The sequence below is a fragment of the Nerophis ophidion genome, linkage group LG22 (genome assembly GCF_033978795.1).
Source record: "Nerophis ophidion isolate RoL-2023_Sa linkage group LG22, RoL_Noph_v1.0, whole genome shotgun sequence".
NCBI classification, from domain to species: Eukaryota; Metazoa; Chordata; class Actinopteri; order Syngnathiformes; family Syngnathidae; genus Nerophis; species Nerophis ophidion.
Window position 1 is genome coordinate 9725488 of NC_084632.1, and position 17270 is coordinate 9742757.

The 17270-nt window shown below is 40.5% G+C and overlaps 1 protein-coding gene across 1 annotated transcript; it reads right to left on the reverse strand.

The window, feature by feature from the left end:
• Positions 1 to 3235: 3235 nt before the first annotated feature.
• Positions 3236 to 16462, reverse strand: LOC133540542 (protein FAM32A-like). The gene is made up of 4 exons (XM_061883221.1): positions 16296 to 16462; positions 5974 to 6118; positions 3538 to 3591; positions 3236 to 3434 (listed from the first exon to the last, which is right to left on the reverse strand). The coding sequence occupies exons 1-4, from the start codon at positions 16445 to 16447 to the stop codon at positions 3366 to 3368; spliced, it is 420 nt and encodes a 139-aa protein (XP_061739205.1). The 5' UTR covers positions 16448 to 16462; the 3' UTR covers positions 3236 to 3365.
• Positions 16463 to 17270: the final 808 nt, after the last annotated feature.

Genomic DNA, 17270 nt, shown 5'->3' on the forward strand with positions numbered 1-17270 from the left:
TAAATATAATTCACTTCACTTCACCCGGCCGAAAAAACTCATTTCGGCCGCTTTTACCCGTGATCTTGTTATTTCGGTCATGACCCAAAGCTCATGACCATAGGTGAGAATGGGAACATAGATCGACCGGTAAATTGAGAGCTTTGCCTTCCGGCTCAGCTCCTTCTTCACCACAACGGATCGATACAGCGTCCGCATTACTGAAGACGCCGCACCGATCTGCCTGTCGATCTCACCATCCACTCTTCCCTCACTCGTGAACAAGACTCCGAGGTACTTGAACTCCTCTACTTGGTGCAAGATCTCCTCCTCATTCCGGAGATGGCACTCCACCCTTTTCCGGGCGGAGACCATGGACTCGGACATAAAGGTGCTGATTTTCATCCAGTAGCAAGATGATTACAAAAAAAAAATGATGAAAATTAAAGTCAGCAGAAAGGGAAAAAAACAGTCCAGAACATGCATCCATCCATTTTTTACCGCTTGTCCCTTTTGGTGCTGCGGGGGTGTCAAACATGTTTTTTTTTTTTCAAATATTTGGGAAGCAGCTATCTTTATCAGAGCCTACCCCGGGTGCATTAGACCCTGGACAAGTCAGACAACATAACAATATATATATTTGGCTATGTGAAAATAAAAGTAAACATGTTATAATTTCGTTAGAATCTTCTAACATTGAACAACATATTGAAACAGGAAGAAGCTATATCAAGAAAAGACCATGGACTGACCTGTCGGGAAAGAATTGTTTTATATTAGGTTTATAAACATCAAATATATTGATCCATGATCAAACTGTTTATATTTTTTTTCATTTCACCAAGCCAGTACGTGATTTTGTTTTCAACTCTCAACTTTCCTTTCCAGTGTGGGAAAATTGAAAAAACATGTTTTTGGGCCGTGCCAGCAAAGTGAGGGTCCCAGGTTCGATACCCGCTTCCGCCATCCTCGTCACTGCCGTTGTGTCCTTGGGCAAGACACTTTACCCACCTGCTCCCAGTGCCACCCACACTGCTTTAAATGTAATTTAGATATTAGGTTTCACTATGTAAAAGTGCTGTAACTAGAGAAAAGTGCTATATAAATATAACTAACTTCACTTTCCTGCTGATTTTCATTTTTGCGCCCGATTGTAGCTGAGATAGGCACCAGCGCCCCCCATGACCCCAAAAGGGACAAGGGGTAGAAAATGAATGGAGTTATTGCTCTTTGACACTGAAAAATACTTATTTGCCTTAAAATGTCATTAGTTTCCAAATAGAATGTAAACAATGACCAAAAATACACAAACCAAAGAGCAATAACTAAATCTAAAAAGGTTTTATGTATACCGAAAGTGAAAATCAGCAGTCAGCAAAAGCAGATGTTTTCTCTTATTGTGACACAGGGAACGGAAGTAGCCATCGAGACCGTAGACTGGCCTGCAGGGAGAAATGCTCTTGTTCGATCCTGCGTTTATATACAGCAGGGGTCACCAACGCGGTGCCCGCGGGCACCAGGTAGCCCGCAAGGACCAGAGGGGTAACCCGCTGGCCTGTTCTAAAAAATAGCTCAAATAGCAGCACTTAGCAGTGAGCTGCCTTTATTTTTAAAATTGTATTTATTTAACAGCAAGCTGGTCTCACTTTGCTCGACATTTTTAATTCTAAGAGAGACAATTTGAAAATCCAAGAAAATATTTTAAAGACTTGGTCTTCACTTGTTTAAATAAATTCATTAATGTTTTTACTTTGCTTCTTATAACTTTCTGAAAGACAATTTTAGAGAAAAAATACCGTAAAAATTATTTTGGGATTTATAAACACAAATACCTTTTTACCTTTTAAATTCCCTCTTCTTTCCTGACAATGTAAGTCAATGTTCAAGTATTTTTCTTTTTTATTGAAAAGAATAATAAATACATTTTAATTTAATTCTTCATTTTAGCTTCTGTTTTTTCGACGAATAATATTTGTGAAATATTTTTTCAAACTTTTGATTAAAATTCAAAAAAAATATTCGGGAAAATCTAGAAAATCATTAAAATCCAATTTAAATCTGATTTCAAATTCTTTTGAATTTCTTTAAAAAAAATTGTTCTGGAAAATCTAGAAGAAATAATATTTTGTCTTTGTTAGAAATATAGTTTTGTCCAATTTGTTATATATTCTAACAAAGTGCAGATTGGATTTTATCCTATTTAAAACATGTCATCAAAATTCTAAAATTAATCTTATTCAGGAAAAATGACTAATGATGTTCCATAAATTCTATTTTAAATTATTTCAAAAAGATTCAAATTAACTAGTTATTCCGTTCTTTTTTCTGGTTGAATTTTAAAAGAGTCAAAATTGAAGATAAACTACGTTTCAAAATGTAATTTTATTTTTTTTCCTGTTTTCACCTCTTTTAAGCCGTTCAATTAAGTGTTTTTTTTCGTAATTTATTCTCTACAAAAAACCTAACAGCAAAAAAAATGTACGACGGAATGACAGACAGAAATACCCATTTTTATGTATATATATATATATATATATATATATATATATTTATGTTTGTTAAAGGTAAATTGAGCAAATTGGGTATTTCTGGCAATTTATTTAAGTATGTATCAAACCCTTCGCATTAATCAGTACCAAAGAAGTAGCTCTTGGTTTCAAAAATGTTGGTGACCCCTGATATTGAGCCATACTTTAGTGACATACAATGAAACACCAATGTGTTTAATTTTAGTTCTACAAGCCAGTCCGTGGTGTCGTCTTCCACTAGCAACTTCCTGTTCCGCGGTTAAAAAATAAAAAATGTTTTGTGCCCGTTCTCCCTCCCTGCCGACTTTCATTTTTGTTATATAACATATAACATTTAAACGGAGTTTGTTCGACGGAGTTATTGCCTTTCGACAATAAAAAAGACAGCTTTAGTATAAAGTTTATTTTTGAGTTTCAAAATAAAATTCAAACCAAGCAATTGTTTTTTTACTTAATATTCATGAAAAGAAAATTAATGACCAAAAAAAAAAAAGATCAAAAGCAATAACTATATCTGAAAACTTTAAAAACGTCACATTTCAGCAAAACAAAATAAAAAAGACCAAAAACCGATGTTTTTGTTGTGTTGCCATTTAAAGACATGACCGCGGACTGACCCGAAAAGAATAATGCGGTGTCATATCCTGCATTTCTGACACTGTAAAATGAAAAATCACCCTTTGTTTTTCACTGGTATTATTTTTTTGTATTTCAAAATGAAATTCAAATAAACCAATCGCTTTTTATTTTTCAATTCCCACTTAAGTAAAACAAAATTCAATGACCAAAACATACACTGACCTAGTAGGCCACTTATCCTGGTAAATACATTAAACAAGCACAAAACAAAACCAAGACTTATTTGGTCCAGCTGACTTTAGGAATATCGTAATGCTCTGTCAGGTTGTCCAGGTGGCGATTAAAGTCCTGCAGAAAAAAGAAAAGGGCAAGTTAGTCAGTGCTGTCGCTGCCTTTCTGCATACACAAACATGTTTGATGAGCGAGTGGTTTGAAATCTGTGACGGCATACTTCCACTCTGTGCTTGTGTGTCTTGGACGCTTTGTTTAAAATCCTCTCCATTTGCTGTGGAGAAAGAAGACAAGGAAGTGTGAGGGATTGTTGCAAATGTTCTACAAACCCCGCTTCCATATGACTTGGGAAATTGTGTTAGATGTAAATATAAACAGAATCCAATGATTTGCAAATCATTTTCAACCCATATTCAGTTGAATATGCTACAAAGACAACATATTTGATGTTCAAACTGATAAACATTTTTTTTTTGCAAATAATCATTAACTTTAGAATGAGACCAGCAACACGTGACAAATTTGGGAAAGGTGGCAACAAATACTGATAAAGTTGAGGAATGCTCATCAAACACTTATATGGAACATCCCACAGGTGTGCAGAATAATTGGGAACAGGTGGGTGCCATAATTGGGTATAAAAGCAGCTTCCATGAAATGCTAAGTAATTCACAAACAAGGATGGGGCGAGGGTCACCACTTTGTAAGCAAATTGTCAAACAGTTTTAGAACAACATTTCTCAACGAGCTATTGCAAGGAATTTAGGGATTTTACCATCTACGGTCTGTAAAATCATCAAAAAGTTCAAGGAATCTGGAGAAATCACTACACGTAAGCTATGATTACAGACATTTGATCCCTCAGGCGGTACTGCATCAAAAACAGACAGTGTGTAAAGGATATTACCACATGGGCTCAGGAACACTTCATAAAACCACTGTCAGTAACTACAGTTGGTCGCTACATCTGTAAGTGCAAGTTAAAACTGTACAATGCAAAGCCAAACCCATTTATCAACAATATCCTGAAACGCCGCCGGCTTGGCTGGGCCAGAGCTCACCTAAGATGGACTGATGCTGAGTGGAAAAGTGTTCTGTGGTCTGACGAGTACACATTTCAAATTATATTTGGAAACAAAGGTTGTGGTGTCCTCCAGAACAAAGAGGAAAATACTCATTTGGATTGTTATAGGCGCAAAGTTCAAAAGCCGGCATGTATGATGGTATGGGGGTGTATTAGTGCCCAAGGCATGGGTAACTTACACCACTGTGAAGGCACCATTAATGCTGAAAGGTCCATACAGGTTTTGGAGCAACATATGTTGTCATCCAAGCAACGTTTTCATGGACGCCCCTGCTTAATTCAGCAAGACAAGGGTTACAACAGCGTGGCCTCGTAAAAAAAAAAAGAGTGCGGGCACTTCCCTGGCCCGCCTGCAGTCCAGACCTGTCTCCCATCGAAAATGTGTGGTGCATTATGAAGCGTAAAATACGACAGCGGAGATCCCGGACTGTTGAACGACTGAAGCTCTACATAAAACAAGAATGGGAGAGAATTCCACTTTCAAAGCTTCAACAATTAGTTTCCTCAATTCCCAAATGTTTATTGAGTGTTATTAAAAGAAAAGGTGATGTAACACAGTGGTGAACATGCCCTTTCCCAACTACTTTGTCACGTGTTGCAGCCATTAAATTCTAAGTTAATTATTATTTGCAAAAAAAAATCAAGTTTATGAGTTTGAACATCAAATAACTTGTCTTTGGAGTGCATTCAATTGAATATGGGTTGAAAAGGATTTGCAAATCATTGTATTCCATTTATATTTACATCTAACACAATTTCCCAACTCATATGGAAATGGGGTTTGTACTACCACACAACTAGCACTTGTACACAACTTTTAACACAGCAGGAAAAACACACCCTGCCTTCCGCCCGACTGTAGCTGAGATAGGCGCCAGCGCCCCCCGCGACCACAAAAAGGGAATTAGCGGTAGAAAATGGATGGATGGATGGAGGAAAAACACAGTGAGCACAATTAAAAGTTGTACATGCTATCAATGTGATCAACAACTTAACTCCTCCCTTTTTTGGACCAAAGCAGCAACAAAAATATATCCATTGCTTGCACATTTCCTTATGCATGGACATAACAAGAATGGCTTATAATTGAGGATTTTTTTCTTCCATTTGAGTGTGTTTTTTCTTTCTTTTTTTTCATGTTTGTGTTGCCACTTGACATTTGAGCTGCTGTGATTAATTCTGTGTACGTTTGGACCACAATGACAACAAGTACTCCTAGAGCGCAGACCTCCGCCAGGCCTTTTTCCCCCAATAGTTTAAAAAAAAAAGTCCTGAATCCAGACGGCGATCCATATCAGCCCCAAAATGTAATCACTTGTTCCATTTTCTGCAGGTCTGATTGAAATCCGCCCGCAAGTTTTCCAGCCTTCTATAGCGGAATGAAAGAAATGGGGTCTTTGCTAAGTGCTAACACACACGTTAAGGCTTGTAGCATAAACGTAAGGTAACGCGGTAGAAAAGAGCCGGATCAGCCCCAAAACACTTGTCCTTTATCCAATTTCCTATCATTTATTATTGTTATTAAATCTTGTTTAAAAACGTATTCATCATAGGTTGAGTTCGGATACACACCCTCTTTTCTTGCATCTTGTCAAAGGCGATCTGAGCTGGTGTCCTTTTGTCCATGTAGGCCTTTGTGGCCTTGCCCTCCTCCTCGTTCTGACCGCTCACCATCTGCTCCATGCGATGCTTGCTCTCCTTCTCCTTCTTTTTCTTCCTGTGGAATGGCACATTTTACTGGTGACTACACAAATCCTGAAATATGCAAATTAAAAAAGGCTCAAGCTCCTATTTAGTCAATAAAATTGTATAAACATGATTTACTCATGTCCAATTTTTATTGCTTGTGTATTCATTCACAACTGTTGAATATCCATCCATCCATTTCTACCGCTTATTCCCCTTTGGGTTGCGGGGGACGCTGGTGCCTATCTCAGCTACAATCGGGCGGAAGGCGGGGTACACCCTGGACAAGTTGCCACCTCATCGCAGCAACTGTTGAATAAGTGACTCGAATTGATATAAGTGTGTTTTTTTCCTACATAAAATGTTGTAGTTATACTCTCGCTGCAGCCTATTTCTGTGCCACCATGCATGCAAATCATGATAATGATATTACACTAATACACGGGTGAAATACACACACACGCCAAACTAGGACAAATTTAGTGTTGCCAATCAACTTGTTCAAAGGTGCATGTCTTCAGAGGTGGGAGGGGCCTATCCCCAGGTGCATGTCTCTGGAGGTGGGAGGAAGCCGGAGTACCCGGAGGGAACCCACGCAGTCACGGGGAGGACATGCAAACTCCCCACAAAAAGATCCCGAGCCCGGCATCGAACCCAGGAACTTGGTATTGTGAGGCACATGCACGAACACACGTTCCCCCACCGATACTGCAACTATTACAATATTTTTTATTATCAAAAAATATTTTGTATCGGATCGATACCAAAATTTGTAGTGACACTCAAAACATATGTAAAGTATCAGATAAGTGCTTAATACATTTTAACAGAAGGTTAGGTAGAACATGTTAAAACACAAAGTAAGCAGATATTAACAGTGAATGAACAAGTAGATGAATAATAAATTTTTACTGTTTGTCCCTCATTATGTTGAGAAAATAATCCAGCCAAAATAGGGAGCTTTTGTAAGCCATACTTACTACTACAAGACAAGTTGTCCAGTATGTCCACTATAATGCCATCTATCCATCCATCCATCCATTTTCTACCGCTTATTCCCTTTTGGGGTTGCGGGGGGCGCTGGCGCCTATCTCAGCTACAATCGGGCGGAAGGCGGGGTACACCCTGGACAAGTCACCACTTCATCGCAGGGCCAACACAGATAGACAACATTCACACTCACATTCACACACCAGGGCCAATTTAGTGTTGCCAATCAACCTATGCCCAGGTGCATGTCTTTGGAAGTGGGCTTCACGGTGGCAGAGGGGTTAGTGCGTCTGCGTCACAATACGAAGTTCCTGCAGTCCTCGGTTCAAATCGAGGCTAGGGATCTTTCTGTGTGGAGTTTGCATGTTCTCCCCGTGAATGCGTGGGTTCCCTCCGGGTACTCCGTCTTCCTCCCACTTCCAAAGACATGCACTATAATGCCAAAAAATCTTAAATGATTGCAGTAGGAAACTATGTTTAATGTATCAAAAATATTTTCTGTTAAAATAAGGCCACTAATAAAACTGTTTGTCATTTGTTTTATTTTGAGAAGTATCAAAATGTCTTTTGGTACCGATACTTCGAAATATTATTATCAAAGTCAGAGCTTGGTCCGCATTGCCGGCAGTAAGTCGAACACGTTTCCAGTGAGGGTTGGACCCCGCCAAGGCTGTCCTTTGTCACCGATTCTGTTCATAACTTTTATGGACAGAATTTCTAGGCGCAGTCAAGGCGTTGAGGGGTTCTGGTTTGGTGACCGCAGGATTAGGTCTCTGCTTTTTGCAGATGATGTGGTCCTGATGGCTTCATCTGGCCGGGATCTTCAGCTCTCACTGGATCGGTTCACAGCAGAATGTGAAGCCACCGGAATGAGAATCAGCACCTCCAAGTCCGAGTCCATGGTTCTCGCCCGGAAAAGGATGGAGTGCCACCTCCAGTTTGGGGAGGAGACCCTGCCCCAAGTGGAGGAGTTCAAGTACCTAGGAGTTCTGTTCACGAGTGGGGGAAGAGTGGATCGTGAGATCGACAGGCGGATCGGTGCGGCGTCTTCAGTAATGCGGACGTTGTATCGATCCGTTGTGGTGAAGAAGGAGCTGAGCCGGAAGGCAAAGCTCTCAATTTACCGGTCGATATACGTTCCCATCCTCACCTATGGTCATGAGCTTTGGGTCATGACCGAAAGGACAAGATCACGGGTACAAGCGGCCAAAATGAGTTTCCTCCGCGGGGGGCGGGGCTATCCCTTAGAGCAGTGGTTCTCAAATGGGGTACGCGTACCCCTGGGGGTACTTGAAGGTATGCCAAAGGGTACGTGAGATTTTCAAAAATCCTTTATAAATATATTTATTGAATAATACTTCAACAAAATATGAATGTTAGTTCATAAACTGTGAAAAGAAATACAACAACTAGAAAAATACAACAATGCAATATTCAGTGTTGACAGCTGGATTGTTTTGTGGACATGTTCCATAAATATTGATGTTAAAGAATTATTTTGTGAAGAAATCTTTAGAATTAAGTTCATGAATCTAGCTGGATCTCTATTACAATCCCCAAAGAGGGCACTTTAAGTTGAAGATTACTTCTATGTGTAGAAATCTTTATTTATAATTGAATCTATTGTTTATTTTTCAACAAGTTTTTAGTCATTTTTATATCTTTTTTTCCAAGTATTTCAAGAAAGACCACAACAAATGAGCAATATTTTGCACTGTTATACAATTTAATGAATCAGAAATCGATGACATAGTGCTGTATTTTACTTACTATTTTACTTAATTAAAAAAATGTTCAAGAGTTTTTAAATTCAAGTACCCCCTAATCAGAGCAAAGCATTTTTGGTTGGAAAAAGGAGATTAAGAAGTAAAATACAGCACTATGTCATCAGTTTCTGATTTATTAAATTGTATAACAGTACCAAATATTGCTAATTTGTAGTGGTCTTTCGTGAACTATTTGGAAAAAAAAAAGTAAAAATAACTAAAAACGTGTTGAAAAATAATCAAATGATTCAATTATAAATAAAAGGCCTACTGAAATGAGATTTTCTTATTTAAACGGGGATAGCAGGTCCATTCTATGTGTCATACTTGATCATTTCGCGATATTGCCATATTTTTGCTGAAAGGATTTAGTAGAGAACATCGACGTTAAAGTTCGTAACTTTTGGTCGCTAACAGAAAAGCCCTGCCTTTATTGGAAGTAGCAGACGATGACGTCACCCGTTGATGGCTCCTCACATCGTTTTTAATGGGAGCTTCCAACAAAAAGAGCTATTCGGACCGAGAAAACAACAATTTCCCTATTAATTTGAGCGAGGATGAAAGATTCGTGTTTAAGGATATTGATAGCGACAGACTAGAAAAAAAAAAAAAAAATCAAGTTAAAAAAAATCAAGTTAAAAAAAATCGTGATTGCATTGGGACGCATTCAGATGTTTTTAGATTAGATTAGACAGATTAGATTAGATAGTACTTTATTCCGTCAGCACAATCCCATTCAAGATTCAATCCGGGTCAACGTGAATGACTGCTCGCTGACTGCTCTTGTTGCAAAAAAGCTAAGTATCGTTCTATCTGTGTGATTTTAACTGTTTTGCAGCTTTATTTACAACTTATCGAACATATTTAATAGTTCCATTTAACTTGCAAATCACCCGATCTCTGTCTCACCACTCCGCCCTCAGCTAGCTAGCTGCTAAGCTAACGAGGCTAGCGGAGAAAGGCAGCGCCGGTCTGAAGGAAGCTTCTCCCCCGCCACCGTGACCACCACTTCCCGAAGACAGCTGGCACCCCACTCGGCGACGGAAAGTTTCTGTGAGTATGGCTTCCTGCGCTTCGTGCACTTTACTCATGGATAGGTTGGCTTTGCTAGAGAGCCGTGTCCGCCAGTTAGAGCAGTGTAATTTCGTAACTTTAGATGTTGCGGACACATCTGCTAGCGTTAGCTGTAGCGAGCTAACTAGCCCAGCTTGTAGCAGCCCTAATCGGCCTACAAGCTACGGTGTACCGGTTGAGACGCATAATAGATTTAGCGCTTTAGCTAGTCCTACACCCCAGTCTACCGGGCACCACACTTTAGTTATAGGGGACTCCATCACCCGAAACATAAAGCTTAGCAAACCAGCCACAATTAAGTGTATTCCCGGGGGCAGAGCACCTGACATTGAAGCTAATCTTAGGGAGCTAACTCGCAACAGGTCTAGTAAACACGTACGGCAGGCTAACCGCACCACTAGTTATGCGAATATAGTAATACACGTTGGCTCCAATGACGTTAGGATGAGACAATCAGAGATTACAAAGAGAAACATAGCCAGGGCTTGTAATCTCGCCAGAAAGATGTCCAGGCATCGAGTAATTGTCTCTGGCCCCCTGCCTGGGAGAGGCAATGATGAGAGATATAGCAGATTAGTCTCTCTTAACAAGTGGCTGGATAGCTTCTGCAGACAACAGGGATTTACGTTTATTGATAATTGGCCCTCTTTCTGGGGCAAACCTGGCTTGCTGAGGAGAGACGGCCTTCACCCTAACCAGGAAGGCGCTATCCTCTTGTCTCGGAACATAGACTTCGCATTGAGCCACATTTGACTAACTGCACTAGAGCAAGCCCGGTCACAGGCAATTACAGAGCCTGCTAGCCTGGGTATGGAGTCAGTTAAGTTAGAACTAGCCAGCGCCAGGCTGGATGATCCCTGTACACATAGCAATTTTCGGAGAATAATACACAACTCACAAAATGTTTTTTCTACTGTGTCTATGACTACGTCAGAGTTAGACATGCGCTCTACTGAGGTGGCAAATTATGATGCGTTCAGTTTATCGCAGCGCCAAGTAGATAATCTGAAAATTCCCGTCATATCAATTCCTAGATATGGTCGTAATTATTTTAAGTACACTGCGCATAATAAACGTAACATTATTAATATTGCTACGACGGATAATTTAATCAACAACTCCTTAAAACAGCCCACTACCTATAATATGGGCTTTCTAAACATCAGATCTTTGTCTCCCAAAACGTTATTAGTCAATGAGGTCATTAGAGACAACAACCTTAACGTCATCGGTCTTAGCGAAACCTGGCTTAAACCAGACGACTTTTTTGCGATAAATGAGGCATCCCCTCCTAACTATACGAATGCGCATATTGCCCGTCACCTCAAAAGGGGAGGGGGTGTCGCACTAATATACAACGAAAACTTTAACTTTAGTCCTAACTTAAATAATAAATATAAATCGTTTGAGGTGCTTTCTATGAAGTCTGCCACACCTCTGCCTCTGTGCCTGGCCGTTATCTACCGCCCCCCAGGGCCCTATTCGGACTTTATTAGTGAATTCTCAGAGTTTGTTGCTGATCTAGTGACGCACGCCGATAATATAATTATAATGGGGGACTTTAATATCCATATGAATACCCCATTGGACCCACCGTGCGTGGCGCTCCAGACTATAATTGATAGCTGTGGTCTTACACAAATAATAAATGAACCGACGCATCGCAGCGGCAATACGATAGACCTAGTGCTTGTCAGAGGTATCACCGTCTCCAAAGTTATGATACTCCCGTATACTAAAGTAATGTCCGATCATTACCTTATAAAATTCGAAGTTCAGACTCATGTTCGGCAAGCTAATAAGAATAATAACTGCTATAGCAGCCGCAACATTAATGCTGCCACAACGACGACTCTTGCGGACCTACTGCCCTCGGTAATGGCACCGTTCCCAAAGTATGTGGGCTCTATTGATAACCTCACTAACAACTTTAACAACGCCCTGCGCGAAACCATTGATAGTATAGCACCGCTGAAGTTAAAAAAGGCTCCAAAAAGGCGTACGCCATGGTTTACTTTAGAAACTAGAGCTCAGAAATTATTATGTAGAAAGCTGGAACGCAAATGGCGCACGACTAAACTTGAGGTGCACCATCAAGCATGGAGTGATAGTTTAATAACTTATAAACGCATGCTTACCTTAGCTAAAACTAATTATTACTCAAATCTCATCCGCATTAATAAAAACGATCCAAAATTTTTGTTTAGTACTGTAGCATCGCTAACCCAACAAGGGACTCCTTCCAGTAGCTCCACCCATTCGGCAGATGACTTTATGAAGTTCTTTAATAAGAAAATTGAACTTATTAGAAAGGAGATTAAAGACAATGCGTCCCAGCTACAACGGGGTTATAGTAACACAGATACGATTGTATATACGGCGGATACTGCAAATATCCAAAATAGTTTCTCTCGTTTTGATGAAATAACATTAGAAGGATTGTTACAACGTGTAAATGGAATAAAACAAACAACATGTTTACTTGACCCACTTCCTGGGAAACTTATCAAGGAGCTTTTTGTATTATTAGGTCCATCAGTGCTAAATATTATAAACTTATCACTTTCCTCGGGCACTGTTCCCGTTGCATTCAAAAAAGCGGTTATTCATCCTCTCCTTAAAAGACCTAACCTCGATCCTGACCTCATGGTAAACTACCGACCGGTGTCTCACCTTCCCTTTATTTCGAAAATCCTCGAAAAAATTGTTGCGGAGCAGCTAAATGAGCACTTAGCGTTTAACAATCTATGTGAAACCTTTCAATCCGGTTTCAGGGCAAATCACTCGACTGAGACAGCCCTCGCAAAACTGACTAATGATCTATTGCTAACGATGGACTCTGATGCGTCATCTATGTTGCTGCTCCTCGATCTTAGCGCTGCTTTCGATACCGTCGATCATAATATTTTATTAGAGCGTATCAAAATACGAATTGGTATGTCAGACTCAGCCCTGTCATGGTTTAACTCTTATCTTACTGATAGGATGCAGTGCGTCTCCTATAACAGTGTGACCTCGGACTATGTTAAGGTAACGTGTGGAGTTCCCCAGGGTTCGGTCCTTGGCCCTGTACTCTTCAGCATCTACATGCTGCCGCTAGGTGACGTCATACGCAAATACGGTATTAGCTTTCACTGTTATGCTGATGACACCCAACTTTACATGCCCCTAAAGCTGACCAACACGCCGGACTGTAGTCAGTTGGAAGCGTGTCTTAATGAAATTAAACAATGGATGTCCGCTAACTTTTTGCAACTTAATGCCAAAAAAACGGAAATGCTGATTATCGGTCCTGCTAGACACCGACCTCTATTTAATAATACAACTTTAACATTTGACAACCAAATAATAAAACAAGGTGACTCTGTAAAAAATCTGGGTATTATCTTCGACCCAACTCTTTCCTTTGAGTCACACATTAAAAGCGTTACTAAAACGGCCTTCTTTCATCTCCGTAATATCGCTAAAATTCGCTCCATTTTGTCCACTAAAGACGCCGAGATCATTATCCATGCGTTTGTTACGTCTCGTCTCGATTACTGTAACGTATTATTTTCGGGTCTCCCCATGTCTAGCATTAAAAGATTACAGTTGGTACAAAATGCGGCTGCTAGACTTTTGACAAGAACAAGAAAGTTTGATCATATTACGCCTGTACTGGCTCACCTGCACTGGCTTCCTGTGCACTTAAGATGTGACTTTAAGGTTTTATTACTTACGTATAAAATACTACACGGTCTAGCTCCAGCCTATCTTGCCGATTGTATTGTACCGTATGTCCCGGCAAGAAATCTGCGTTCAAAAGACTCCGGCTTATTAGTGATTCCTAGAGCTCAAAAAAAGTCTGCGGGCTATAGAGCGTTTTCCGTTCGGGCTCCAGTACTCTGGAATGCCCTCCCGGTAACAGTTCGAGATGCTACCTCAGTAGAAGCATTTAAGTCTCATCTTAAAACTCATTTGTATACTCTAGCCTTTAAATAGACCTCCTTTTTAGACCAGTTGATCTGCCGCTTCTTTTCTTTCTCCTATGTCCCCCCCTCCCTTGTGGAGGGGGTCCGGTCCGATGACCATGGATGAAGTACTGACTGTCCAGAGTCGAGACCCAGGATGGACCGCTCGTCGGGACCCAGGATGGACCGCTCGCCTGTATCGGTTGGGGACATCTCTACGCTGCTAATCCGCTTCAGATGGTTTCCTGTGGACGGGACTCTCGCTGCTGTCTTGGAGCCACTATGGATTGAACTTTCACAGTATCATGTTGGACCCGCTCGACATCCATTGCTTTCGGTCCCCTAGAGGGGGGGGGTTGCCCACATCTGAGGTCCTCTCCAAGGTTTCTCATAGTCAGCATTGTCGCTGGCGTCCCACTGAATGTGAATTTTCCCTGCCCATTGGGTGTGAGTTTTCCTTGCCCTTTTGTGGGTTCTTCCGAGGATGTTGTAGTCGTAATGATTTGTGCAGTCCTTTGAGACATTTGTGATTTGGGGCTATATAAATAAACATTGATTGATTGATTGAAGATCAGACAAACATTACAGGGAGACAGAACAGGATCGCTGACGGGTCTGCCGGCTTCCAGCGCTCCTTATAAAAACAGATGACATACAGGTGGGGGGGGGGGGGGGGGGGGGGAATAAAAGATTAAAATAAAATAAAATAAAAATCGGTCTTAGCCTAGGCCCTGGAGTGGGGGTGCAGACTGAGGCCTTTAGACACATTTATTAGGATAATTCTGCGGAATCCCTTATCTTTCTATTGTGTTGCTAGTGTTTTAGTGAGTTTAATATTACCTGATAGTCGGAAGGGTGTATCCACGGGTGTGTTGACGCCAGTGTCTGATGGAAGTCGACAGCAGCTGTACGGACGGCACAAGCTCAGCTGATCTCTGGTAAGTGGCGACTTTTTACCACAATTTTCTCACCATAAACTGCTAGTTGACAAGTAGTCTGGATCCATGTTCGTTTGACCCCTCTGATCCATAGTAAAGTTTCACCTCCGGGAATTTTAAACAAGGAATCACCGTGTGTTTGTGTGGCTAAAGGCTAAAGCTTCCCAACTCCATCTTTCTACTTTGACTTCTCCATTATTAATTGAACAAATTGCAAAAGATTCAGCAACACAGATGTCCAAAATACTGTGTAATTATGCGTTTAAAGCAGACGACTATTTCCTAACAGTCCGTGACGTCACGCGTACACATCAGCATTCTGCGACGTTTTCAACAGGACACTTCGCGGGAAATTTAAAATTGCAATTCAGTAAACTAAAAAGTCCGTATTGGCATGTGTTGCAATGTTAATATTTCATCATTGATATATAAACTATCAGACTGCGTGGTCGGTAGTAGTGGGTTTCAGTAGGCCTTTAAGATTTCTACACATAGAAGTAATCATCAACTTAAATTGCGCTCTTTGGGGATTGTAATAGAAATCCATCTGGATTCATGAACTTAATTCTAAACATTTCTACACAAATAAAGAAATCTTTAACATCAATATTTATGGAAAATGTCCACCAAAAAATCTAGCTGTCAACACTGAATATTGCATTGTTGCATTTCTTTTCACAGTTTATGAACTTACATTCATATTTTGTTGAAGTTTTATTCAATAAATATATTTATAAAGGATTTTTGAATTGTTGCTATTTTTAGAATATTTAAAAAATATATCACATACCCCTTGGCATACCTTCAAGTACCCCTAGGGGTACGCGTACCCCCATTTGAGAACCACTGCCTTAAAGATAGGGTGAGAAGCTCTGTCATCCGGGAGGAACTCAAAGTAAAGCCGATGCTCCTCTACATCGAAGAGCCAGATGAGGTGGTTCGGGCATCTGGTCAGGATGCCACCCGAACGCCTTCCTAGGGAGGTGTTAAGGGCACGTCCAACCGGTAGGAGGCCAAGGGGAAGACCCAGGACACGTTGGGAAGACTATGTCTCCCGGTGTTGTGCCGAATTCTGCAGAATTCGGCACAACACCGGCTAGCTTGGGAACGCCTCGGGATCCTCCAGGAAGAGCTGGACGAAGTGGCTGGGGAGAGGGAAGTCTGGGCTTCCCTGCTTAGGCTGCTGCCCTCGCGACCCGACCTCGGATAAGCGGAAGAAGATGGATGGACTTCGAAATATTGGCAATATATGTTTCAATTACATACGCAAACAGGAAAATATTGTTGCACTTTGCACGTATTTATTTATTTATGATAACTTCCTTTCTGTGTTTTAAGTGCAGTATGTAGGACTAGGAAGGCAAAGAAGCTTCTAGAAGCTTATTGTGTAGCTAGCGTGAAGGCAAGCAGCTGAATGTGACGCAAAGGACTGCCTGGAACAAGCACACCTGCAATCCAAGTTAAACAACCAACGGACGCATCTTACTTACTTTTTTCCAGAAGAAATGGCTCCGACACCTTTGATTTTCAGGGCACTTTTCTGGACGCTGTCGTAATCAGACATGTTGCCATCGGCTGGCCAATGCTCTTCTTCGGCTTCACAATAGAAGGCAGACATACATGGTGTCAGCCCGGGCGCCATCTAGTGGACGTCAATGGCAGCAAGTAAAAATGCTCTTCTTCGGCTTGACAATAGAAGTGAAGCATACACACAGACGTGTTATAAGTAGACGCAGCATTGGCGGCTGTGACGCGAGAAATTGGGCCGCCATCTTGAAGTGGTGACGAGCAGCCTAAAGTGACAGTTGACAGGTAGAAAACAAAGATGGTGTTCAACATTTTCCTGCTCAAATGTGCGGACTGTTGAAAATAGGAATCGGGGGATTACTTTTCACAAGTAAGATTTAACATTAATGTACTATTGGTTGTATTTTGTGACAATTCACCAGCCGCTACTGGTTATGATGCATTGTCATTTTAGGCAAAGTATAAGACAATACTTTTTAAAAAGTATATTTGTCAATAAATAAACAAAAAAATAAATTTACTTGAACATTTATTTAGTTTTTCAGGTAAGAAGAGGAAGGAATTTGAAAGGTAGAAAGGTATATGTGTTTAAAAATCCTAAAATCATTTTTAAGGTTGTATTTTTCTCTAAAATTGTCTTTCTGAAAGTTATAAGAAGCAAAGTAAAAAAAATGAATGAATTTATTTAAACAAGTGAAGACCAAGTCTTTAAAATATTTTCTTGGATTTTCGAATTCTATTTGAGTTTTGTCTCTCTTAGAATTAAAAATGTCGAGCAAAGCGAGACCAGCCTGCTAGTAAAAAAATAAAATTTAAAAAATAAAGGTAGCTCACTGGTAAGTGCTGCTATTTGAGCTATTTTTAGAACAGGCCAGCGGGCGACTGATCTGGTCCTTACGTTGGTGACCCCTGATCTAGTGGATTTCAATGGTAGCAAT